Source organism: Pinus tabuliformis, chromosome 6 (genome assembly GCF_031772625.1).
Source record: "Pinus tabuliformis cultivar Carrire ecotype Pingquan chromosome 6, CPIR1, whole genome shotgun sequence".
NCBI lineage: Eukaryota > Viridiplantae > Streptophyta > Pinopsida > Pinales > Pinaceae > Pinus > Pinus tabuliformis.
The window spans coordinates 513,859,853-513,887,393 of NC_142292.1; the positions used below are offsets into that span (position 1 = coordinate 513,859,853).

The window sequence follows — 27,541 nt, forward strand, 5'->3', positions numbered from 1 at the left end:
AAGCTTGTTTTGTTATTGACGTAAAAATGAGAGCACCTACTCTATTACATCAATTTGTTTGTGAGCCACCCTTCACAGGAAGCACCAACTCCCCTTGATTGTTTGCTAGCACCCACTAGCACACACAGAGCTTTCTGCTCTCGGCTCTCTTCTTCAGCACAAGCACACTTTGCCTCTCTTCAGCAGTGCACACATACAAAGCTCTCCTCACATCTCTCTCAACAATGTTGTCTTCCCCATGTTGCTCAATTGCAATCTTGAATTTTGTTCCTTTGTTGCACACTAGTCAATGTTGTCTCTGTTGTCATCCACACTGCCCAAGTGCATACTTCATGCATGGCTTCCCATACTGCATAGGACTGTTCTACTTAATCAATCTCAACTTGTCGTTGAATCGAAATTACTTGGTCACTGCAGTTGAATTAACTCGAGGAATGGGCACTTGAGTGTTCTTCCATACTAAGAATTATTTCTCAATTCTTAGTGTACTTCAGCATGGCTTCTCTAAGCTTGATCTGATCTTCATTCAATTCTAGGAACCGTGCAAGGAAGACCAAGCATAGTTGTTCTGGAGTCAACTTCCACCTCTGCAAATCATGGTCCTCTCGGTCTCAGTCTCCTACCTTTGATAGTGACCACTGAATCCATTGCAACATCTATGCAATTGTGGTCCTTGTTGCCTTGACTCAGTGCTCTCTGTAGTTTCCATTACTCTAGTTTCTGACTCATCCATGCCTGCATAATCAACCAATGGCCATAGCCAAATATGGCACAACTGCCAAATATGGTGTGTTGTGGCTAAAACCTGCATATGCAGCACAAATGCAACATAATACAGAGAAACCCCCTAGAGACAACCTTGGATTGCTCACAAGGCCAGTGCTTAGGGTCATCGAAATTAGTGTGTCTCAAATGACTTTTGAATAACAAGAGACATCACCTATGTTTCAAACATGAACACGAGAGAGTGGTTCTTCTTCCCAAAGATGTAAGCCAATGATATAAGTCTTGATACACAGAAGTAGATTTCGGAAATAAAACAACACAGTGGAGGCCTTGCCCTTCAGAACCTCACAGTTTAATCAAATTGTTTTAAAGTAAATGATAACAGACAAAGTGAGGAAAGCAACTCAGAATTACGGAGCTTACAACACCAAGAAATTCATACACATAGCATGAGCCTGGAACCATAAAGCTGATTTACTTTCTGAATTTAAAAAGGAGCGTTGAACAAGCAATAGAAGAAAGATGACTTCGCATCATGCAGTGTTGCAAATGTAATTTCGAACCCTCACACAGGCATGTGCATTTAAAGAAATACAAATGAATCTACAGGAGAATTTAAAGACATTACAGTGCTTATTGATGCATGAATAGGAGGACTGAGGAACAAATAGACAAGTAATTTTACAGGACAAACAAGCTGCAAAGTTCAGAAGGAGGAATCACCACCAATCTGTGGTATTCTGAAGATCTATAAGCTATCACAGGAGTTACAGAATCAACCTTTTCTCTCCGTATTTTGAACCCTTTTACAATATCAAGACCCCCTATCTATAAGGAAGGGAGGATCATGGCATTAATGATTATTATAGGAGCATTCATGGGCCGAGGGCTTCTGTTGTCAGATCAAATTTCCCTCTTAGCCAAGAAAGGGTGTCGTCTCAAGCTTTGCTGCCTCTTCGAACTCTTAAACATGATCTGAAAATTTTGGAGTAAATGAGTAGAGAGAAGGATCCCAGTGAGAAGGAGGAGGTGTCAAACATTCCTTTATTGCGAAAGACTCTTGTGAAGGCCATGTCGTGCTGCAATGGGTGATTTAAGGCGTTTGATGTGAAAACGGGCCAACATAGTCACTTCAGGTTTAAGCTAACTTCGGTGCCGACTGTGTTGCAGGCCGTCTTTCTTTAAAAGCGCCCCTATTTCTCATAAAACGCCCAGCTGCCGACCCATTAGTCTGTCAAAGCTCTGTTCAGCGTTTATCAGCGCATTATGGCACGGGATTAATTCATTTAAAATAGGCGGATCAGCGAGGATTTCTTATTTAATTCTTCGGCCCCCCTTTGATAGCCCCCAGAGACCAAGGACCCATCTATAAAGTGCTTGAGGTTTCAAATAAATGCGTGAGGGGCTTTTCTTTACATCTCATTAAATCCTCCTATCGGCTGATTACCTGGACCTGAAATTTTTATAGGTTGTAGTTTATAATTTATCGCATTCGGGCCCTCATATCACAATCGGCGCTTCTCTATTGTCTCGCCTCTTTTAATCTTTGGTATATTGCGATCGCCGATTGCGATATGCGATATCACAAATCGCAATCGACCCTTGGTACCACCAATAAGTCTTAAACCAAAGCCCTTTGTTTCGCCGATGGCTGAGATTGCGATATCGCTGATGGAGTGCCACGTGAAGAGAGAGAAGGAGCAGCCCCGGCGTTGTTTTGCAGCGCTTTTCTTTGTATTTCGGAAATCTACCTCCCTCAGCAAGTTTGGTCTATATATATCGCAATCGGCCTTCGCCTCCGCCGATAATCCTTAAGGGAGGGACCCCTTGGACTTTGCCGATTGCGATATGGACGTGTGCTATGATCCGCTGATGCCGATATCTATGTCCCTCGGGCTTGACGATAGGCTGATATATTTATCTTCATGCGATGCGATAATTCCTCTGGGCCTGATTGCGATTTTATTTGAACACTTAGCCATTTTATCCTTTTCATGCTTTCAGGGCCTTTTTCAAATGGATAGTTCAACTGAGTGTCACTTTTGATCCAGGGACCCTTTTTTGGATTTCTTGATACCACCGGAAAGCTCTTTCCGAGCACCCTGCAATGGGGAAGGTTCCATCAAGCTCATGTGACTTCCATGACTCAGAAAATGGCCTTTGCTTCGCTGTTATCCTGCATCCTGTACCTCTGACCCTCATCAAGACACTGAGTGACCTGTGAAGACAACGTTGGCTCCATCTGGGGACAGTTCCTTGCCAGCAAGGTGCTGAGAACCTGCACACTGCGAACTACTCCTCTAGGCATGGAGTCATTTCTAGAACAAAAGATACTTCCAAAAAGCCAAAAATTCTTTACAAATTTAAAGAAAAACTTAACTCAATAGTTTGCAGGAAACACACCGGATATTTACAATAAGTGGAGCAGACAATTTTAATTTTGAAAATAAAACTTAAGGAACTGGCCATTTACTGGTAATTCCAACAATTCACCATCTAAATTTTCCAGCAGAAAGGTATTGTTCCCTCTTTCTTCCGCAATCCTGAAGGGACCAAACCATAATGGATCGAATTTCCCATGCTTGCCCTTGTCTTCCCGCCTGACATCCCACCTGAGAACTAAATCTCCTGGCTGCAGATGTCTGTCCTTAGCTTTCTTGTCAAACAACAACTTCATCTTTTGTTGATAATCAGATAATATGGCCTCCACCTGCTCTCTGCTCTCCTGAAGTTCCACTAGCTGATTTATTCTCCTTGTTAGTGCACTTGGCTCCTCCTCAGCTTCTTGTAGCAGCTTTGCTACATGCATTGCTAATTGTATAGGGAAAACATCAGCCTTGCCATACACCAACTCAAAATGTGATACCCCAGTGGATCTCTTGGGTGTTACCCTGTTGGCCCATAAAGCAAATTTTCAATTGAGAATCCCAGTTCTTTTTGTTTTCAGCAACGATTTTCTTCAATATTCTCACCACTGTTTTATTGGAGGATTTTGCCAAGCCATTACCTTGAGGGTAATATGTGGTGGAATGCCCGATAGTAATACTATATTTGTTGCAGAAAGTAGTGAACTTGGAAGACTTAAAGACTTGGGCATTATCAGTGATGATTTTGGAAGGGCAACCAAAGCAGGACAATATGTTCTCTTCCATGAATTTCATAACCACTGCATCTGTAGCATTCCTAGCTGGAATGGCCTCAACCCACTTGGTGAAGTAATCAGTGGTTGTCAATATCCAACTGTGCTGGCCACTGGATGGTGGGTTCTCTCCTATAAAATCCAAGCCCCACTATCTGAAGGTCTCTTCCACTTGTACAGGAATGAAGGGGAGAGGAGCAAACTTCCGTCTTTCAACAAACATCTGGCATTTCTGGCAGCTCCTGATTCTGTTATAAACATCCTTGAACAATGTAGGCCAGTAAAATCCAACCTTGAGGATTTTGTGTGTGGTGGTTTTCCAATTATAGTGTCCCCCACAGGCTCCTTCATGAAATTATTCCATCGCCCTATTGGTCTTTGTTTCTACTAAACACAACAGCAATACACCCATTGGGTCCTTCCAATATAGTTAGCCATTTGATATAATGTATTTCTGAGCATGTAATCTCAAGCTTCAATATTTGGAGGAATCCAGCCCCAATGGGCATCTTAAAAGCAAGAGGTAGTGGACAACATTTTTATACCATTGAGACCTCTCATACTTGGCATAAATTTTCTGTTCAGATGTTCTGATGTTGCTCTGGTGCTCTTCAGATCTGCTATTTTTTGTGATTAAATTTATCCCAAGTGCTTGGCAGTTAGATTCAGACAGGATTTGAGCCAGACCTTGTCCTTTAATGAGCTTGGTGGGATTTATTTCTAGTTCATACTCCTGTATTTTCGCTATCCATTTTCCCCTCTTCCCTTCACTGTCCCCCTGTACTAGAACGTCTTTGATTGCTGTCGTGGGAACAAATGTTATAACCTTGGACTGCAGTACATAAGTGCGAAAGGCTTTTAAAGCTTTAACCAGTGTATACGCCTGCTTCTCCAGTATATTATATTTCAATTCGGCATCTCTCAGTACTTGGCTGAAAAAGGCAACATGCTGCTCATGACTTGCTTTGTTTTTCTGTAATAGTATTGTTGCAATTGTGAGTGGAGAGGCGAAAGAGAAAATGAAATAATTACGGGGAACAGGATTCCACTTTACCTCATTGTCCTTTCTAAGCATATCAGTGATGCCTTTGACTATCTCTGCATAATTTGGGATGAATCTTCTCAAGAAATTTATTCTTCCTAAGAAAGCTTGGACTTCATTTTTATTTCTGGGAAGTGGAATGCGGCTGATGGCTTCAACTCTTTTCGGGTCTATCTTCACGCCCTCACGTGATACGATATGTCCCAGCAGCCTCCCTTCACTTAACGCGAATTGAGATTTCTTGGGATTTAGAGAGAGGTTGTACCTTCTGCACTTCTCGAAAGTTAGTTTTAAATGTAAAGGGCTATATTTTGAGTGAGATGACTCAACAAGGTTAAATCCAAGTTTATTTAGCTCCAATATTCATCTAAGGATGCCCTAATTGAATTTTGACCTACAAAATTGCCTTGGCCACTTGCCTTGAAGGACTCGGAAAATAAGAAAAAGGGAAAACATTTATCTTTTAGATATTCTTTTGACCAACATCAAAGATGGCAATGCGTATTCCTACTTGACCGACGGAGTCCTTAGGGCTAAATTTCAAAGATAATGAATTAATGCGTCGAGTAAGGGGAAAAACCTTGTTTTCATTTGTACAAACCCTAGCTATCTTCTTTGTGAGGGGAGAAATTAAATAGCATAAGCTCTCTAGGAGGTCCCCTATGGATTTCAAGGAAGGTAAATTTAACATGCAATAATTAACCAAGATTTTCCATAAATAGTATGCATTTAGACATGGAACAAAGAAAACCCTAGCAATAATCAATTACCTGAAAAACAATAAAAATCTACAATAATAACTTAAAATTCTTCCATGAAATAGTCTTCTTTCATTCCCAAAAAACATCTTCAAGACAAAAATGAATCTCCAATAGCAATAGCACCCAAAAGATCACATCTCCACAAGTAGCGAATTTACACAAAGCTAAGTCGAGCTCTCTAAAGGAGGTTGAAATCCATGAGTGATGATGAAAAATTACAAAGGAGTGATCCTCTATTTATATGAGGTTAACTGCTCTCAATATTAGCCTAAAAGCCCTATGGCAAGTTTAATTTTGAGTGTACATGAAGAAAAAGGGTCACAAACCAACCTAATAGCTCAATGTAATAAAATAAGCCACTAAAAGCTCACATGTGTGGGTCAAAACTTCTATCTAGTATGACATAATGCCCTTTCAGGGAAATAAAAGCTCTAAAAACGCATGGTATGGGCAAGTTGCATCTTCAATCATCATAATCAATCCAATGATTGAGGGGAAGCCCTCAAGTCATGCCTCAAAATGGTCCCATATGTCAAAATCCTGCTTTGGGTGCCCTGCATCATCTCCAAGGGGGCTAGAAAGATAACATGGCACAAAATCTCTCAAGCGTTGGGGCTCCAAGTTGTACTACAAGGCCTCCCTTGTCATCCTGGGAATGACCATTATCATCTGGATTCTAGATCAAGCTATGCCCATCAAATATTGTCAAGGTCAGCTAGGGGCATGCTTGTTCTATTAGGTACATCATTCAGAATCTCCAACCTTAAGCAAAGTGAGCTCAACGTTCCAACATCTGGGGGTGCTTTGAGGTGTCAATCAATAACTTGAATCATCAAAGTGCCCAATGCTTTTCTGTGGAGGGGCAGTGCTGCATCTGCAAGGTCATCACTGCTATCTGGAAGTGTAGCACGATCTGGGCATCATGTGTAGTGAGAGCATGGAATGTGTGCCCTCAAGGCTTCTGCTTTTCTATGAAGGACCACCTATCAAAACTGTCTCAAAATCAAGTGAAAATTACCATTCACTAGGTATGATGACCATAGATGCATCATAGTGGAACTGTGGATGATACTTAATTGTTAATGGCATAATAAGACTTCAAACTGGGATCACCTTCAAATATCTAACTAGACCAAGTCCCGTAAATGTGTTCCCTACCTTGTTACAAGTTTACAGCCCAAGATCTAGAGGTGTATGGCAGGAGTGGAAATCTACCAGTTTAAGTACCCGTAACGGGTTATTTCAGGTGGCCAGTTTTGTCCAGAAATGATGATGCAGCAACACCTTGAGGTCTTAAGATTGTATCTACAGAGGTTAGACTGATAGCCCCCAGTATTATTGGATAGACATCTGAATCTGTATCCGCATCTGGATCTGTATCCCCATCCTGGTAACTTAGTTGATTTCAGAATCTGTTTACCTGGATGATTATAACATAAATGTTAGACAAATCTGAGATTTTCTATGTCAATTATTGTAGTGTATATATCTGTTAAGGAAGCCAAAGTCCCTCTCAATTTTTTCTTTTTCTTTTTATGAGAACCATTTACTGTTATAATCATATGAAAATATAATGTGTCCACTCTCTAGATCACACATCTTTAACTATTAATGTTTTCAGGTTCCCAAATATCCAGTTCTCCGGAAAAATCTGTTAGAGCTCTCCCACAGGTATGCATGCACATCGTAGTAAGAGAGGCATTATTTTTTTGTTATTTCTGCAATTCCAGTGAAGTGCTAGTAATATAAAAGAGAGATAAGAGCTATCTTCAGATATAGTGGAGGATAAGAGAAATGGCAGAGGTAGCAATTAGATTTGCCACTTCAGTTTGGAAGTAATTCTGTTTTTTTGTCCTGCTCTTAAACAGTCTAGCAGCTCTTCCAGAGGAGGCAAAGAAAGATCTCGAGGATGCGGATAGTAGGTAATGAATCCAAGTGCACCATATGAGATGAGATAAATGTATTTTTTTTGTGATTGGCTATATGGTTTAAATAGAATGATTACTAAATTAGAGGGGACATGTTCAATTAGTTTGGTTTTCTTTAAATGCTTCTTAGATTAAAAATATGTTATTTTGTTTAAAGTGAAATTTTATATTTAATAGCTAAGGGTTGACCACATTACTTGCTAGTCTAAGGTAGAAGTGCTAAAATGCCAGCTTTAGCTTGTAACTAGTTTGGTTTTCTATATGGATTGACATCTTTTCTTTCTATATCCCTGAGAGCCGTCATTCCCTGATGATTCTTTCTGCAGTTGGTTGTTTTGGTCTTGATATATTTTTACTATGTCATAGTTCCTAAGTGATTTATCATATCTCTAGCTTCAGTTCTTCCATAGAGGTGGTTCTGCAAATTTGTCCAAGGATACTCACATGCCATGGCCTTACTCTGTCTTTATATTCAAATAATCTCCAGATTCAAACAATTCATTAGGAATGACAAGAGAAAAAATAAAACATAGGAAACACATGTAGAAGTATAATTTTAAGCACACATATGGACACAACTGTAAGTAGCGGCAAAAATAGAGTGTAATTTATTGAATATCATACTATTATATATAAAGAATCGCTTCTTTGTGTGCTCAACAAAAGGGCTCCACACCATTACCATTCAAAATCTCATCCAATGTGTAAAGTTCCAATCCAAAGGGTGAAAACCCAAGGGCAACTTGAGAAGTTATTCAATGTCACCACAATAAATTTCTCCTACTCTTTAAGTTTTTTTTTCTCCAGCTTGAGAGGTGTTTCCCTAAGGATTACTAAAGCTTATTACGAAGAGTTTCAAGGTGATTAACAAGAGTTAGCTTTAGCAACACAAATAGTAAAAGTGGTTTTATAAATGGAGTGATAAGAAGATTAAGACTGGTGTCAAGTCTACTAGGCAATTGGAATCAAAGGATCAAACTATGAGTGATTGTTATGAATAAATACATAAAAAACCAGAGTACACACCATGTATACCAATGTGAGCATAGAACACAACTCCAATATAGATAAGAGAGACAAGTTACATAATATCTCCTAAAGTAATAGGAGAACGTCCTCCAAATACACAAATACGTTAATATACCCAAATCCCATGTCTGACAGTTTCTCGCATTGAGTATACCGCTTTAGACCTAATGCATGTTACAAACAACCCAATGCTGCCCCTGTCTTGTCACTTGGAAACTTGCTTTGACCAGTTGACCAAGTTTGACAAAGTTTTAACTATCCACTACCATCTTTAATTGGAAAAATTTGATGTGGCATGGATCCTCTCTTCAAATTGCATGTCCTGAGACCATGTTGACTTTTTGACCACTGAGACCACTTTGCATTGGGAACTATGAATTTCCTCAGGAAATGTGAAAGGTTGTCAAATGAGACTGCCATGCTCTGTTGAGATTTGTAGCTTAGGACATACTCCAAAACCTAGGCTAGAGGGTTTTGTGGACTGTTTTGGGTATGATTGCAGGAGAATTACATCTCTGTTGAGGCCGCAGGTTACTAGCATCTTCAGCGAAGGAGAGAGGAGACGTTAAGGCTTTTCTTATAACTGTTTGAAGGGCGTGTCAATCTGCAGGTATGACGAATGGAGAGGGAGTTGTTCTGGGCTTTCTTTGGCATGATAATTCTTCCTTGAACAAGCCCGGAGGGTGACAGACCTATGGTGACTAGGCCTCAGTCCTATAGTGGCTGTTTGGAGGGCTAAACAAGCATAAAACAGGGTGCTGGAGCAGTCAGTTAGGGCAGCGAGTTACCAGACTTGGAGAAGGGAGAAGACCGCAATGTTTTGTGGTAGTTTTGGTCACAGATGGTGGGTTGTTGTGCGCTACAGGAGTTCCCTAACCAGTGACCAGAATTCAGTCCATGAACAACAGTTTAAAGGTATGTCATTTCTCCATTGTTGCTAGGTGTTGGGTCTAGTTTTGATCAGATTAGATGGAGGTCCAGTTGGACAAATTTGGATCATCCTAAGAGTAAGTTCATCAACAATAGTTGCATGTGTCAAGAGGAGCAGCAAGAGGTTGCAGGACAGTTTGGTCATCCTCTTGAGTTGATGAGATTTGCTAGGAGGATGGTGTCCTAGAAGAGGACATTTTGTGGGAGTCTGTTGGCAGCCAAGAGGAAGGGTGATACTAGGTGTTGGATGCCCTAACCAGTGGGCAGATGCTACAACAGTCTATTGGAGCCTAGATTTGTGCAATAGCTCCTCTATTGTAGAACAAAGGGCAGATCTTCAGAGCTCTAGGTTGATGATGATTGAGCAAGTCTGAAGGACATGATGTTTGGTGTTGTATTGGGCATTTGAGGTTTGTTGGAGGGCAGCGTGAAAGTGCCCAAGTGTGAAGCCCTAAGTGCAGTGCATTGAAGGACACTTGGCTGCTAGGAGTGGCAGTTGTTGGAGCTCATAGGTATGATCAGCCAAAGGAGCAGTTTGTTGCATCCCGTGTTCATCATTGGAGAAGCGACAATTGATGGTGATAGGTGGCAATGCTCCTGCCCTATGTTAGTCTTCATTGGAGCAGCGCATGAAAACTATAGCGGGAAGAAGTCCTTGAGTAGCTGAGGAGCAGCAGTGGGCAGTTGCGAGTTGTTCACAAACAGAGTTGTGAACAACTCGACAAGAGTCTCGATGTGTTGATGCGTTGAAGGACAAATGATCAACGAGAGAGCAGATTGGAGCCGAGATTTAGTGACCAGATGGACTTGGAGCATTGATAGAGGCAGATGCTGCAGATTGGGAGCCAAAGGACCGGGCAGATGTGTTCAGGGTACGACTGAGAGGAGCTGAGAGAGCGTGCAAAAGCCAAATGGTCAGAGTATCTTGTTCAGGATAGATTGGTGGTCATCATGACAGACACCAAGCCTTAGTTGTTGTATAATCTTGTATCAGTGGATGTATGAGGGCAATTATCGTTGGTACGGGAGCCCTAGACCGTCGTATTATTCAGTTGGATTAATATAATGAAGTTGGGTTATTGTACATATTTGTGTAAAAAGTTGTTTATATTTTGTGGACTAGTATATTTACTATTTTTTATATTCCATTGTGCAAAGTAGACTTGTTGTGATACTTGGTTTGGTAGCGTTAGTGATTTGAGATTCTATCCTAGACACCAGTATCGTAGAAAAACAACATGCTCTGGGAGTTGTCTGAGGACTATTGCACCAAAGCCAATGCCACCTATTGACCACACTTGTGTCAACAGTCCAATAAGCAGAGTACAAAGCAGTGGATCAAAAATTTTCAGATCATTGTCATCATTCAGCTTCCAGTTTCATCATTGTAAACCCAAATTCTGCAAATTTATATTGTAAATGATTCTAGTATGACTATTAAGCCATGCAACAACACCTAGGTAAGCCTATGACTCTTCTCAAAGGTTTTCAACCTAGGGAGTTTCTTAACCTCCCCGAATTATGTGTGTTTGTAAAAACAGATAATCGACAAAGTTTCTCTCAGATATACCCCAAAGCTAGGGTGGAATTCATTGACAAGGTCTTAGGTGAGTCCTAGTGTTTATCGAGTCTATGTATTTTTCATCCTAGATCATGTGTCTTGTCGTAGAATTGGGTAATGTCTTGAGGGTCTAGGTCAAATGTGTATTTCCCCTTCTAAGGGTTAAATTAAATTGTAACATCTTGTGAAAAATATTTTAGTGCATGGTTACTAATATTTAGACACCATGGCTAAATTATTTTATTATAGACACATTTGGAGGGTTGAAAAATATTTATTCGCCTCTTGAGTCTTTATTAATTTTTATGGAAAAAATAAAAAGAAAATAATTAGCGAGAAAAATAATTATTTTTGAGTCAAAAATTAACTTGAGAGAAAATAAATTCTCTCCAAGTGGAAAATCGTAAAAAATTCGTGTGTCAAAAATGATTTCAATTTTGGAGGTCCTCCATGAAGGGAAAAATGGATTTTTTAAGAAAAATTGACCCCTTGGACCTTGGTGGTTAAGTCAAAGTGAAATTTTTGAGGATAAAAGTCCAAAATATCATTTTTTGGACTAAGAAAAAAGGGATTTTAAGAGATTCGATTTTTTCCTAAAAAATGAAAATAAAAATTCAATCGACGGAGGAGATCAAGTTATTTCAAATGAAGATTGATGGATGAGATTATTTTGATGAGGATCAAGCCAACTAGCCGTTATTTTCCACTTGTGGGGGGGGGCTTTTCTTCTCTCATTTTCTATATAAGGAAGCTATGAAGCTCCTCATTTCATCTTTGAATGATGTAACTGATGAGCACCAGTATTGCAGCAAGAATGCTGCAACTCCTGGGGCTACCAACTTTACTTCATCAACCCGGGTTCGTACAAACTTGGAGGTGACAGTGTTGTATACACAAATAGATGTCATAGGTCCACTCTTTGTCACTGCTGAGCTGGGCGATAGACCACTAGGGTTTCTCAAATTAGCCTTCTATTGATTTAGAAGAAGTTTGATTACCAATTGAGAAAGGGGAATTTTACCCTAATTGAGAGGATTGAAATGCTACCTACTGCAGTAATGAAAGACTGAAATAGATGCCTAAAACACACAACTCATCTAGCTATTTGTTAAGATACCTTGCTTTAGAAGGATTCTAATTTAACACCTATGAAATCCTAACTAACCTAAGCATGAAATCTGATTTAATCAAACACTTAACTATTGTGCACATGAATAAGCATAACAACCTTTTTCTTTTTGTCTTTTTGTGAAAACATAAATGCTAATCCTTCTTGATTGCATGGTAGGTGGGATAGGTGTGGATAGAGATGGGTGTGATGGGTCAAATGGCTTGGGAGGCAAGCATGGGTTTTCTCCTAGCTTTCATGATGCATGTCTCACAAATCGGGCTCAAAACAGGCCACTACAGGTCTTCCTACAGGATGTCCTACTTCACCTACAGGATCCCCTATTTTCCTACAGGAACAGGCCGAAAGCATAAGGATTGATTTGGACAGTGGTATGGAGCTTAGGGAAGGTGAGTGATGGGAGGAATAAGGCAAGGAATTGGTTGGAACTCACTCAGAACTCAAACCGAAGCTCTATGATGGTTGGATTTTCTCAACAAGCATGGAAAGTTGTCCTTGTGAAATGATGACTCAGATTGTGAACTTAGCGACCTTTGGCGATCATGGGTGGGTATGGTTTGGCTGAGGCTGATGATATGAGGTCTTCCTGCAATATTGAAACTCCTACAACATACACATTATTGTTGACATTTATCCATAAATCATTTCAAAACAAGAAGGGTTGACAACAATATAAGGAAAAAAGAATTTGCATCATTTATTTGCCAAGTTCATGCATGGAAATGCTTGAAATCTATGATGAAAGCACATGAAATCTAATACAAAACTTAAGATATCAAAAATGACAATTGCAACCTATCTTCTAAAACTGAAAGATGCTAACCTAATTAGCAGAAAAACCCTAAGTTTCATAAGAAACCAGAATTCTGTCTTTTTGGGCTGAATGGGAGTTTTTCCTCAAACCATGGTCCCTGAAGGGAGGAAGGAGGTAAGATCCACCTGTTATCAGCCTTTTTTGATATTTCCTTATCTCTAATGCTATTGTTAAAGCTATGCACAAATGGAAGCAAACTAATCAAATTCAACAATACTTGCAGTGTAACAATGCCAAAATCAATTTAACAAGTAATCTACGAAGTAACCTAAGCATACAAGTACAGTAAGAGGAACCTCTACTACTAGGGTTGGGCTCTAACCCAAGAGCTTTAGCCCTCTTAGTCAACTCAGTGCTGGATCAAGGGAATGCTCATTTTCGTTAACATATCAAAAAATACATAACAGTGTTTTTGTCACAATCCTTCAACACGAAAGTGCTTAGCTATTTTGCATAAAAAATCCGAATCCTAATGAGGCTCTAGACCTCCTTATTTATACAACTGAAGTTGCCAACAACTTCCTTAAATCTAGGGAGGCTTGGCTCCCAATCTTAAGATTAACTGGTCCTTAACTATCACTGGTTTGGTTGCCAATGATCCTCATGACTCGGCTGCCTGCAACTCCGAGCTGATGTAATTTGATTGAGGGATCTTCGAATGAGTGAGGATTTAATGAGGGAGATCCATCTCCTATAATCTCTCCTTCTTGTCTCATTTGAGTTCCTGCATCTTAATTAGCCATAATTTGCTCCCAAAAACCTGCAATCAATGCACATTAGACCACTAGACATAACGTCTTACTTTTACTCATCTCAGTAAGCAAAATATAATTAAAACATGTAAAAAATTATGAGAAGAGTTGATTTTAGTAAGCTTGGAGGTGTATTAAGGTCCATATATTTTACCCAATGATGAACCTCATCAGTAACAATTATCTGATGTACTGAGCAGAGCTCTGCTGGAATTTCTTTGCACTTAATAAAAAGTATTTAGGGTTCATTTCAAGGTGTCTCTCATTTGCTGATATTTGGTATGTGCTGAATGTTTTATTGATATGCTTTGAACTATAATGTTGATTATTATTTCAATTGCCAATAGTAGGAACATCTATTGGTACAGGTATCTTGCCTTAGGTGTTGGGCTAGAGTAATCATCCTAGATCTAGCAAAGTCTGACAGATATCTCCAAGCTTATAGATCTATTGTGTGAATCATTTGAAGCTCCTTGAGTTACAGGTTGCTCCAGCCCTTGGCCTCCAAGTTCACAGACTGTGAGGGGATCACACCCTTGTTTGGATCCAAGTCTAACGAAAATCTTATGCAGGAGGGCTTTGCAAAAAGTTTACAAATTATTTTCTCACTATCTGCAAAAATATTTACTTGTGCCATAAAGTTTAATATGCTAATGAGAACAAATTTTATCTTGTAAGTATTTGTAAGTTATTTTTCCACTAACCCTTGTATTTTAAAATACTGATTTTTTTTTTTTTGTACAGTATTGGGGTTTTATTTCAATTTTTGTATACATTGGGGTTCTTGGGTCTTCTCTATTTCATTTGTGCAAGTGATACCTCAAGGGTTTGAAGAAGAAATTGATTTATGGGCCAATCGTTCAAGAGAAGGAGGTTGATCTAGGCCCTAGAGGGTAAGATCTAGCCTCTTCAAGCCCTATTTCCTCAACGTCCAACTGAAAGAAGGGGGCCGCTAGCCTTTGGAAGTCTTTTGCAGTGGTTTTGGAGTGTTTTCTTGCCATAATTTTGTGATTGCAGGGGCCGAAGTCATTTGAAGGATAGCCATGGGGATTTTAAGGCCATCTAGGCCTAGCCGCAACCCTTTGTGGGCATTTTACCCTAGTGGAAGCCCTTTAGGGATTAGACACAAGCCTTAAAGCCTTTTCCTTGGGAAGCCGCAAGACTAAAAGGCCTTTGTTTGGGCAACCACAACCTCCAGGAGGCCTATCCCTCCTAGCCTTAGCCCCTAGAGGGGTTTTTCTCCTAGCCGCAGCCCCTAGAGGGGGTTTTCTCCCAGTCGCAGCCCTATTGGGCTCTTTTTGGAGTAGCCATAGGCCTTAGAGGGCTTCTAGCCCTAGGCCACAAACCTATTTGGGCATTTTGCTTATTGTTTCAGTCTTGTATTGGCTTACTTGTAGGGTTTTGCACTTGATTTTTGTTGACACCTAATCATTAGGATTGGGTGAATAAATATAATTAATGTAAATAAATAATAAGAGATATGAACAGTCATCAGGAGATGAAGTAAACAGTCTCCCTCATGTATATAATAAAGACCAACCTGAAGGAATAATACGAATTGATTTGAGGAGTTACTGCCTGGTCTGACATGGTATCAAAGCCAACTCCCGAAATTAGTCTTTATGTAACTCCTTGTGTCTGAGTGTCAGTTTTCTGCCTATATTCTACCTGGTTGCTTGAAGCCTGCTCCAGGCAGTGTCTTATATGCGTTCCTCTGTCTAGACTGCGCTCTCTGTCATATGCGTTTTTTAAGTAATCGCCCTCTGTCATATGCGTTTTTTAACTAGGAATAACTTATCGGGTCCGGTTCCATTTTCCATTTTCCAGTTCCTCCCTGCGCATACTTCAACTGGGTTTCAATCGATTCTGCTTTACCTACCAGTGTCGGCACTTCGAGCTTGAGATTGAAGATACTGGATCTCTAGAGCAACATAATCACGGGTTCCATACCGGAGTTTGTTGGCAATCTCTCCGATCTGGAGGTTTTATCACTATCCAGTCGCAGATAATGTGTTGCGGGGTGAAATACCAGTCTTGATTGGTATGGAGAGCTTGAGGTACTTGAATCTCTCTGGTAATGGTTTCTCTGGGAGAATGCCATCGTCGGCGAGCCTGTTATTAACGCAAGCATGTGTCTCCTGCTCTGGAGTGTTGTCCCATATTTTGTTTAACGCTGCCATCGAAGTCTTTTGAATGCTGGAGGAAAGAGTTTTTGGAGGCTCTTGATATACGTTGATATACGTTGTCATCGTTGCTGCATTGGTTTGTGAAAATCATCCTTGCCTGCACTCTCAATTCATTTGAGCGAGTGAAGTGATGCATTGTCGTATAACTGATTGTGTATTGATTTGGTTTATATGTCATGTAAATATTAATATGGGCATTGGAACTATGTTGTTCGATTGTCTTTAGAATGTATAAACTCTGCAAATCGTGACTATGAGTTTGACTGCACGCTGCTTATGGTTCATACAGAGTGTTTAAACATTGAATGTCTTCATGACCACCATTGCTTATCTATATGATTAACGCTGGAAGGAGATCCACATTGGAAAGTGTTTAATGCTGCTCTGTATTAATGTGTTGGCTTATCTTTAATGCTGCTCCCATATTACACAGTTCTTGTAGTAATATGCTGCCCATATATTTACACTCAGTATTTGTTGTCCAGTCATATCAGAATTATATTCTTTCCCATTAGGAGTAAAATTTTGCAGCATAAGTTTTTGTTACAGTATGCATTCAATCATATCCATGGTGGGAATAGTTCTCACTGGCAAGGAGAACTATCTTGAGTGGTCCCGCATGATAAAACACACCCTCATTTTGAATGAGTTGTGGAAAGGAGTGTGCATTGGAGACGGAGACAAAGAACCAGAACAGCCTAACTCAGACAAAGAGCTCGCCATTTGGGAAAATAAGAACAACAAAGCTTATGCATTAATCGCAGCATCTATAAATGAAGAGGTGAGTCGCCATATTTCGCCATTTTCAACTGCTTTCGAAGCCTTTCAAAAGCTGAAAGAACTCTATGACTTACATTCTGCACTTGAAGTTGTTCAACTCATGATTAAACTCTTCACTCTTGAATTACAAAATAATGATCCTCTTGCTCTTGCATCTGAAGTAAAGTCTATAATGCATGATATCAAATCCACTAAGGTTGAATTGGATATTCCTCTTATCGCTTTTCTCAAGGCATTTTATCCTACTTACTCCAATTATCTTGAGTCATTGCGAGCAATGGAAATCTCAAAGATATTACCTTTGACTCTCTTGTGAAAAAATTTGCTGAAAGAGAGAAAGCTTTTGGAAAGAAGACAGCCCCTGAATCTTCTGAAGAGGCTGTGTGCCTTGCTCATAAAGAAAGGAATCTTGCTCAAGACTCTTCCAGAGGAAGAGGTGGTCGAAGACGAAGAGGAAGATATTTCAGAGGCAGGGGGGGCAGACACTCTCAAGGAGAAAAGGCAGATTTGCACTGCATACGCTGCAAAAGAAATGGATCACATGATGCCTCTACATGCAAGTTACCTTGGGACAAAATTGAGCAGCAAAGAAACCAACAGAAAGGTAAAACTAATGACATAGACAAAGGTAAAGCACCTGAATCCGCTCACTATGTTGTGGCACAATGTAATATTGGAGTAAATGAAGATTTATTTAATGCTTCACTTGCTTCTTGGAAAAATTATTGGTTGCTTGATTCAGGAGCAACCTGCCACATGACTCATAGAAAAGATTTTTGTGAAGAATTTACTGACAATGTTGATGGAGCAGTATACTTTGCAGACCAATCAAAAATCAAGCCATCAGGGCTTGGCACAATTAGGCTTAAATTGCCTGGTCTTCCAGACTTTCTTCTGCATCATGTTCTATATCTCCCACAGCTCAAAAGAAACTTGTTGTCCTTGGTCCACATCCGCCAACAAGGTCACTTCATTCATATGTTTGATGGCAAGCTTGAGGTGAGAAAAGCATCTGACCACTCACTTGTCATGAGGGTAATAGAAGAAGAAAGGCTTCTCAAGCTGCAAGGTACCTCTGCTCGTGCACAACATTTCTCATACAATTCTCGTTATGAAGAAGGTACACTTCCATCAAGTTTATTATGGCATGCTAGATTTGGACATTTGAACTATGACAGCCTCCGCTTGTTGAAAAATGGTGTTGCTGGTTTGCCAACAATTCCTAGGAAATTTAAGCAGTGTGATGCTTGCATTCTAGGAAAGCATAGCAAACAGTCTTTTCATGATTCACATTCAAGAGCACATAGAAAACTTGAACTCATTCGTTCAGATTTATGTGGTCCAATGCCTGTTCCTTTTGCAAATGGAAATAAATATATGATGACATTTATTGATGACTACACCAGAATGTGTTGGGTTTATTTATTGAAGAACAAATCTGATGCTTTTCAAACATTCAAGAACTTTCATAAATGGATTGAAAATGATGCACAATCTCATATTGGGTCTATTCGCACTGATAATGGAAAAGAATACACATCAAATGAATTTGAAAACTATCTTCGCCAACATGGGATCAAACATCAAACAACTGTACCTTATAATCCCCAACAGAATGGTGTAGCTGAAAGAATGAATAGGACAATCTTAAATATGGTACGCTCCATGCTCTTCTTCAAAAATGTAAAGATAATGTTTTTGGGCTGAGGCTGTTCTATGTGCTGCATATATAAAGAATAGATGTCCATCTAATGCTATTAGAAACAAGACTCCATATGAAATGTGGTATGGGCATGTTCCTTCAGTAAAGCATCTCAGGGTCTTTGGTTCCACCTGTTATGCCTTGATACCAAAAGTACATAGAAACAAACTTGGTGCAAGAAGTCGTAAGTGTATCTTCCTGGGGTATTCAAACACCTCCAAAGCACACTGTCTCTACGATGAAGTCAATAAAAAGTTTGTTGTATCTAGAGATGTAATTTTTCTTGAATCATCCAAAACTGACAATGTAGTTGAGCGGCAGCTTGATCACTTGGATAGATTCGCAAATGCAAAATCATTTCAAGAATTTGATAATCAGATTCCACATCTTGAAGGGGGGATTCCTATACTAGATCAACATGTGGAATCTTCTTCTGAAGAACCCTCTCCCGCGCATGAAACTCCAACAACGGATGATGCTTTAAGTGATGTGATTGATAGAATTGGGAGACTCAATCTTGATTCAGTCCCAACTCAATCAACAGAGCAGCCTGGACCATCTGAGAAAGGCCCTCCAAAGTGGCTGATAAAGACACTTGAAAATGTTCATCCTGATGAGGTTGGAAAGACAGGAGCTAGAAATTCAAACCGACAAAATGGAGGTGATGTAGATGACTCTAATTCACCTGTTGATATGGATGTTTCTTATGATTGTGAATTGAATTTGTCTACAGATTTTGAACCAACTTCCTTCAAAGAAGCTGCTTCTCATGATGAATGGAAAGAAGCAATGAAAAGGGAGTATGATGCCCTCATAAAGAATGGCACTCCATTAGGAACCAAACCAATTGGCTGCAAGTGGGTCTACAAGAACAAGTATAAAGTTGATGGCTCACTTGACAAGCACAAAGCCAGGCTTGTGGCAAAAGGTTTTGCACAGAAGGAAGGGGTCGATTATGAGGAGACTTTTTCCCCCACAGCAAAATGGGCTACCATCCGGACACTCTTTGCCTTAGCAGCTCAAGAACGGTTGGAAAGTTCATCAAATGGATGTAAAAACTGCTTTCTTGAATGGAGATCTAAAAGAGAATGTTTTTATGTCCCAGCCTGAAGGATATGCTGTGAAAGGACATGAACATAAAGTATGAAAACTTGTGAAGTCCTTGTATGGGCTCAAACAAGCACCACGAGCCTGGTATGAAAAACTAACTGAGCATCTTCTGAAACTCAATTTCAAACATTATGATCTTGATGATGCAACTTTATTTGTCAATAAAGTTGGCAAAACAGTTGTATATCTTGTGGTATATGTAGATGATCTTTTGATGACAGGGAACAATGAAAGCTACAATGCATCCATAAAGAAGGAATTGGGGAAAAGTTTTGAAATGACTGATTTGGGCTATGTTCATTACTATCTTGGTATTGAAGTAACTCAACATCCAAAGTCCATATTTCTTTCTCAAAAGAAGTACATTGGAGATCTGTTGAACAGATTTGGCATGACAGAATGCAATCCTCTTACTACTCCAATGGAACAAAACTTAAAGCTCACATCTATTGAAGGAAAAGAATTTGAGGATGCAACAAAGTATAGACAACTTGTAGGAAGTCTCAACTACCTAACTACTACCAGACCAGACATTTCGTTTGCTGTTGGAATCCTCTCCAGGTTTATGCAAAAGCCTTGTGAGGGACATTGGTCTGTTGCAAAAAGAGTTCTAAGGTACTTGAAGGGAACTCAAGACTTTGGAATCAAGTATACACAGGTGGACGACTTCAGCTTGATTGGATACTCTGATTCAGACTTCGATGGAGACAAAGAAACTGGGGTATCTACTTCAGGATATGCTATGAGTCTTGGATCAGGAGCTGTCTCCTGGAGATCACGCAAACAATCAGTTCCAGCAGATTCCACAACAGAAGCAGAATACGTGGCAGCAGCTGGAGCAACAAAAGAAATTGTGTGGCTCAGGAAAATTCTTGAAGATTTGCAGGTAAAACAAGTACAATCAACTCCACTCATAATTTACAATACCTCTACAATAAAGTTGGCCAAGAATCCAAAGTTCCATGATCGAATGAAGCACATCAATACTAAATATCATCTGATTCGACATCATGTTGAGGCCAAAACAATCCATCTCCATCATTGTTCCACTAATGAGCAAATTGTAGACATCTTCACCAAAGCACTTGGAAGAGAAAAGCTTGAATGATTCAGAATGATGCTTGGACTCACCAACATCCCTTCAGATTAAGGGGGGGAATGTTGACACCTAATCATCAGGATTGGGTGAATAAATATAATTAATGTAAATAAATAATAAGAGATATGAACAGTCATCGGGAGATGAAGTGAACAGTCTCCCTCATGTATATAATAAAGACCAACCTGAAGGAATAATACGAATTGATTTGAGGAGTTACTGCCTGGTCTGACAATTTTGGTATTAATCTTTGTTTTGCAAGCCTAGGGTAGGTTTGGAAAGGGTTTCAAGTGTTTTCTTGTCTCATGGTATCATTGATTTATGCTATGTTGAGCTAACAACTGGTTTTGCAAGCTTCATCACTCATTGAAGGAGTTTTCAAGGGCTCAAGTCCTCTCTAGCCCATCAACCAGCCCTAGAATCCCTGGTTATCCTCATTAAAGGGTTGAGCCATCACTTGGCTTGAGGTTTATATATCTAACATTGGTGTTGCAGGTGTTTGGAAGAGTCTAAGTGCACTGAACAAGCTCATCTAGCCATCTCATAAGTCCTTAAGGCCAAGGGTTTGCTTTCAACCTTATCTCTTTCCTCACTGTTTTGAATCAGATTTGAAGTTATCTCACAACAATGGTAAAATCTCTGAATACACATCCTAATCAAGCCCTAAAGCACATTAAAATAAGCCTATAATCATCACACATTTAATCTCAAGCGATAAGAAAGATTTATGTCATTGCATTTATGGTATTCTAAGTGATTTTAGAGGACTGTCATATGGTTTATAAGGTCTGATATATTTTATAACTCTGATATAAGTCATAACAATGACAAAAAGGACATTTAAGCTAAGTTGCATGAAACGCCAAAACGTTTCAGAGTTTCTGAAATGGGTACGTTTAGAAACGTCATCTCCCAAAAATGGAAACGTCAACCGAAACACCAACTGAAACGTCATATATGTATATATATATAAGTCATAACAATGACAAAAAGGACATTTAAGCTAAGTTGCAAGAAACGCTGAAACGTTTCAGAGTTTCTGAAACGGGTACGTTTAGAAATGTCACCTCCCAAAAATGGAAACGTGAGCCGAAAAGGCGACTGAAACGTCATATATATATATAAGTTATAAATAAGTGAATAACATATTATCTTGCAAGTAAAAAGGGAATAAGACCCATAGATGACAATTTAGAAGGAAAACCAAGTCTATATTAGCTCTCGTAGATGATTACATGATGGTTGAGTTTCGGTCGAGTTTTGGCCGAGTTTCGGGTATGGGTACGACCCAAACACCGGGTTCCTAGAAGTTTCGTGCAACATAGCATTTAAGGAACCTCCAAATTCATAAGAAATTATTTTGAGACTTTGAAGCATCATTTCTCTTATCTTAAGCTATTGGAAAAGTGACTTAAGTGGGCTTTTGATCTTGTGGCTAGGCCAATCATTGTGGAAAGAAAAGTGATTGTTGTCTTGCTGGTCCCTCCTTGCATTTCCCATGTCTTGCATTGCATCATTGGCATAGTTTTACTCTTGTCTCCATTTGCATCTTAAGATTACATATAAGTACTCTTTGAAATTGTTCCTCATTGTTATTTTCTAAAGAAGTGAACCTAATTGCATATCTTGTTGTAAAAAGTTTGAATGGCTGCTAATCCTCTTGGTATAGCATAAAAGAGCATTGTTGCCAAAGAGCATAATTTTCAAGGCTATTTGCTAAAGTGACATAAGATTTCTCTCGTCCCTTATTGTTAAGATTGCTAATTGATAAAGATCATTTTATAATATCGTTCAAGCATCATCCTTGTAGCGTTAAGGTAAAATTTTAATAATAAGTGATATTGTGGTCTTAAGGGTGATTTCATTCAAATCTTATGATTGAATAATCTCTATTGGAAGTTACCAATTTTGCTCTTTGCTTTCCATTGTCATTTAGAACACTTGTCTCATTGGGATTGTTATTTCATTGGATAAGTCTTGAATTGTTTTATTTTGAAGCATTTTAATTGGCAAATCAAGTGGTTTATTAGCACATCGCTTTAGTTGGGGTTATTCTTGTAATTGTTCTCTAAGTACTTCATTTACTCTCTTGTGTTGAAAGCATTGAATCTTAAGTAATTTAACTTGAAGTATTTAAAAGTCATATAATAATCTCACTTAAATCCATCACTCATATCTTGCATATCATTCTAGAATTAGAAGTGCATCTATAAAAGGTACCTTCAAGTATAAGCTTGGCTGATAGAAAGATAGGACAAACCTTTCTCACCCAACTTGCGAAGTTTAGACTCTCATTTGTGGTTAACACAAGTGACCTTGAAGTTCTCTTGTGGGCAATCCCTTGTAAGAACAGAGGCACTTGGGTGGTTAGAATCTCACGGGAGGTATCGTTAATGAGGCCATAGCCTCCTTCTTGTGGGCTTCTCTCTACAAGCTACATTCGAGACTAACTTCAAAACAGTTGAGAGAAAGGATTCACCTAGAATAGGCATTTTAACTAAAATTAACCAAGAGCTTGCATCTCACTTAGTTTTAGGTGTTTCATCTCATATAGGATAGTTTTCATCCCAGCAACAACTGTTCATCCGATAACTTGGATTTTAATTTATATTGTGCAAGTGAATAAGTTGTAAAGGCACTGGTCTCACACTTAAAATCCTTAAATTTAATCAAGTTGTGATAAATAATCAAACTTGCCAGTTATCCTTAACCAAGTTGGCAGGTCATTCAATTCCATCTCCCGAACCCATCATCTCATCCATAGGGACTACCCTCGTTAGCTTGTTGTAGGGATACAACTTAAATGGAGAGGGCCAAGATCAGAGTGGCAGCCCCTGCCCTGAGTGTTTTCGCATCCTCGTGTACAATTTGAATGACAACACCACCTACAAACTTTATAGACCATAACCATGTAGAATGACATAAGTGCACCTTGACACTGACTGAACTAACCCATACATCAGTGATCACCCCTACAAATGCAGGCTCGCATAAAACCATGAGGCCTCGAGAGAGTTCATAAAGGCCCTCCAATCCTATATAAGATGAGAGTAAATCGAAGTGAAACTTCTAGGGACCAACCATGGTCCAACCAAGACAACAAGATACAGACTCAAAAGACATAGATCTAGTATCACTTGATTAGATGTATGCACTGTGAAAATTCCTTGAAATGCAACAACTGGAATTAATTCTCCTAACTGATTAATAGTTTATCATTTTTTTGATTAATATCGAATTAATCACACTGCAATTTTTTCACCAAATAAAATAAATGCTACAAAATAAAAACCCTGGAAACTGAGAAATACTAGCACACACATAAAAAAATGATACCGTTATTTTTGGACAAATGTCCCCAAAAAAACTCAATGTGGGAAAACTGGTGCAACAACTGAGGATTTATATTTTATTATATTTTATTCCAGGTTCTATGCACATCATACATATAGAGATGGATGTTCAAAACGCAACATCAATGCTTCAATCAACTATCGGGTGCCATGTCAAGTTCAACAACATCTTAAACTACAAATCAAAGTATCCAAGGATTTACATTTTCATTATTCAAAAACATTTTCCCATAGCTTTCCAATATGGAATTTCTTTCCCAAATTCTGGAAATCGATTCATCATGCCATGATACATCATTTCGGGCTTCAGAACCCATCTCCCTCTGATTTAGATCATTAGAGGCTCATCACCTGTCACAAATAGATCATCAAGATATAAAACCAAAACCATAATCAATATCAAAGCCATACCTTAGAACTCATCATCTTGACTTCATCAGATAACTGTCAAATATAGACATATCAGGACTGGGGAGCTTGCTTTATGCAATGCTCTAAGCATAATTTCTTGCTAAGCCAGCATAATCAGTCTTACATAAATCAATGTTGTATCATATCAGCAAAGTCATCTCATTAGAGTTTTGAAGTCCGATCATGACCATTATCAAAGTCATCATTATCACAGTATCAATACTTTCAACTAGGAGTCAGGTGGAGCTCATATCAAATCATGACTTCATTTCTTATTATGCCAACAAGTTGTCATCAACCATGCATTATCTCTACATCCATGTATTATCAATTCGAACTTTATCAAGTCATTCTCATAATCATAACATAAGTCATTTCTGTCAATAGGTGCAAATGCATACATCAAGGATGAGTCATGCAGGTTCCATTTTTCACGCAGAATCACAACTATCATTACCTCAACCATTGTGCTAGGAATAAGGAGGCCAATTCAAAATCATGCTTCTGAATATTTGCATAAGTCATTATGCCCACATAGCATAGACATCAGGGCAAATCAACCATTGTCATTAAACATCAGATCAAGTCCAAATTCGCTATTGTAGAGAGATCTATAGTCAAAGCATATCTTAATCATCAATTCAAAATTATTGTCAAGCATCATGACAAAACATTGTTCATATATATCAGTAAGCCAAATCATGCCAAATTCTTGTAGCACAAACATAATGACATATCTCTATGTATGTCTCGGTCACCTGCAAACACAAGTTTAGTCTGCATGTTCATATTATGGCAAACATTCAACCTTTTCCTACTTGCAGATCTAGCCATCTGCAACACATCTGTGGAGCTGACATATTCCAGGTGACCATTCGGTTTCATGCATAATTCTTCATTATGTGATCAACAATTTTACCCAACAACTTCAGAAATCAGATTATAGTGGCAGGATATGTCAGAAACATCTTGATTCAGAGTTCAAACAACTTCAGAAAGCTTCAGATGATGGTCAACTATAGTCAAACCTCTGGTCGCTCCCTTCAGGTTAGCATGAGAGCGAATTTAGCTGCCTGGACGTTGTCTAGGCCTTAGGATGCGTGCATCCAGGGACGAGATCTCCCAGATCAGTGACTGCGTCCAGAGAAGAAACCCTAATTTATGTACGGGCTTCAGATCTGAGACCCTGTTGCAGATCAATACTGTCAAATTCACATAAATCATACTTCAACAACATAGAATGCAAATAGTAGTATGAGTAAGAGTCTTGAGAAGAGATTCTCCCTCTCACTGGGAATCTACTTCATTCATCTTCATTCATATCATCAGCCTGTCTCTACTAGATTCATGCAACAGTAGATCTATTAGATCATAAACATATATCTATCATGGCTATCAGCATCATGACATCAATCTTTCATCAAAGGTTAGACTCAAAGCAGCAGATAGATATAGCATCATATCTCAAAGATTATGAACACAATAGCACTTTCTATCTAGTTACGACATCATGTTTAACCATATGTCGTCAAGACATGACCATAGTTAGTAAGATATCTACTTATCAATCTTACACTTATACCTCTAGCATCAAGATTATCATGCTCTTCATAATCAATAAGATCAAGTAAGGTCATTCAATAAAGCTTTATCAAAACAACAATTCGATCCCTTTGATGTCATTAAGAATTTTACTACAGTTGTCAAGATAAAGGTATTTTCTAAAGAAGATGATCTCTTTGATGACATCTTCCAGCAGAAAAGCACACTGAAAGACATTTTTCATATGGCTCAAATTCAATTTCCCCTAGCAGAATTCCAAGAATTCAAACTCTACAGAGAGAGGAGATTAGCAAACATCCCCTTGGATAAGTTGCGCTTAGAACCAATAAGGGAGCCAACTCCCAGCGTCAGTCTAAGTGGAAGCTCGGGTACAGACAAGTCCAGGTCTAAGTCTGGGAAAGAATCACCAGAATGCTCTAAACGGTCCGAGAGAGACCATAATAAAAGTGAAGGGTCTGTCAGAGATAATTCCCAATCTAAAGAGCACCCAGAGCAACAGGTTTTGACGACACCACAGGTGAAGGTTCGCCCTCCCCTCATCCAGCCACCAAAGCCAGTGAGAACTGAGCTAGATAAAGAGTGGGAAACATTTAATGAATTGATTAATACTGAGGAGCAGAACACGAAGACACCTGAGAGTACAGTGCAGACAATGACAGATATGGTCATTGGAACAGTCAGCAATGCTCCAGAAACAGAGCATATTCCCATAACCCCATCATCTGAAATCATGCTGAAGATAGAGGAGATTCCTCCTCTAGATGTATTTTATAGTCCGCAGCACAAGGCAATGGTAAGAAGACAAAGAAAGAAACGGAAATTGGACAGTGTGCTCTCACCTGAGGCAGAGCAGCTAGATGTCCTTTGGCGAGACCCTACCACTGACCCTACTGAAAATTTGACTAAGTTATCCCAAATCGCAGGAGCCTATGCTTCTGCTACCATTGATAAAGCGTTCGAGGTACAACTATTACTTAAGGATAGAGAGGAACAAATCCAAGTTTTGAAACAACAGCTACAGCAGGCCAGTGCCAACCGAGAAGCAGAGGAGAAATTAGAAAAATTACTACAGAATTTTCAACAGATGAAGCTGGGGTATCAGAGCAATTTGGCCGAAAAGGAAAATCAATTACAGGCCATGCTAGAAATGCATAAAGATGACCCCAAAATTACAGAGTTTGTCTCAGAAGCCCTTGCCTTGAACGATCAACTCTTGCAACAGCAAGAGGCACTCTGCCAAAGAATATTGCAATGGAGCTTCCATTGCGAGATGAGCGATAAAATTACAAGTCAAGTCGCGGATTTGCGACTCGATTATGATTTGATTAATAAAAGAATTTCTGATTATTTGATTTGGTAGGAATCGGAGGAAGGAAAGAAAGCAAGCTTGCTCAAAATCAATGAAGCCCACAAAGAAATGATGTTCCATAAGTGGGATGCACAGATTAAAAAGGTAGAACAGGCAGCGGAAGAAGCAGCAGCAGCGGCGAACAATGTCATTGACTGTGTCAATGAAAATCTGCATA

General features: G+C 39.2%; 1 protein-coding gene across 9 annotated transcripts in view; it reads left to right on the forward strand.

Moving 5' to 3' along the window:
- The window catches only part of LOC149259559 (uncharacterized), a 112,732-nt gene that overhangs the window by 47,658 nt on the left and 37,533 nt on the right, over positions 1–27,541 (forward strand). For 8 of the 9 annotated variants that reach the window (XR_016257694.1, XM_089418683.1, XM_089418707.1 and 5 more), the window contains 2 exons: positions 7,290–7,339; positions 7,537–7,590. Coding sequence is in view for 7 of the 9 variants with exons in the window: in XM_089418683.1 (XP_089274809.1) it covers positions 7,290–7,339; positions 7,537–7,590 (104 nt within the window). In the remaining 2 variants the exon portion in view is untranslated. Of the gene's footprint in view, positions 1–7,289; positions 7,340–7,536; positions 7,591–27,541 lie in introns of those variants that run through there. The other variant, XR_016257699.1, reaches the window with a different exon arrangement.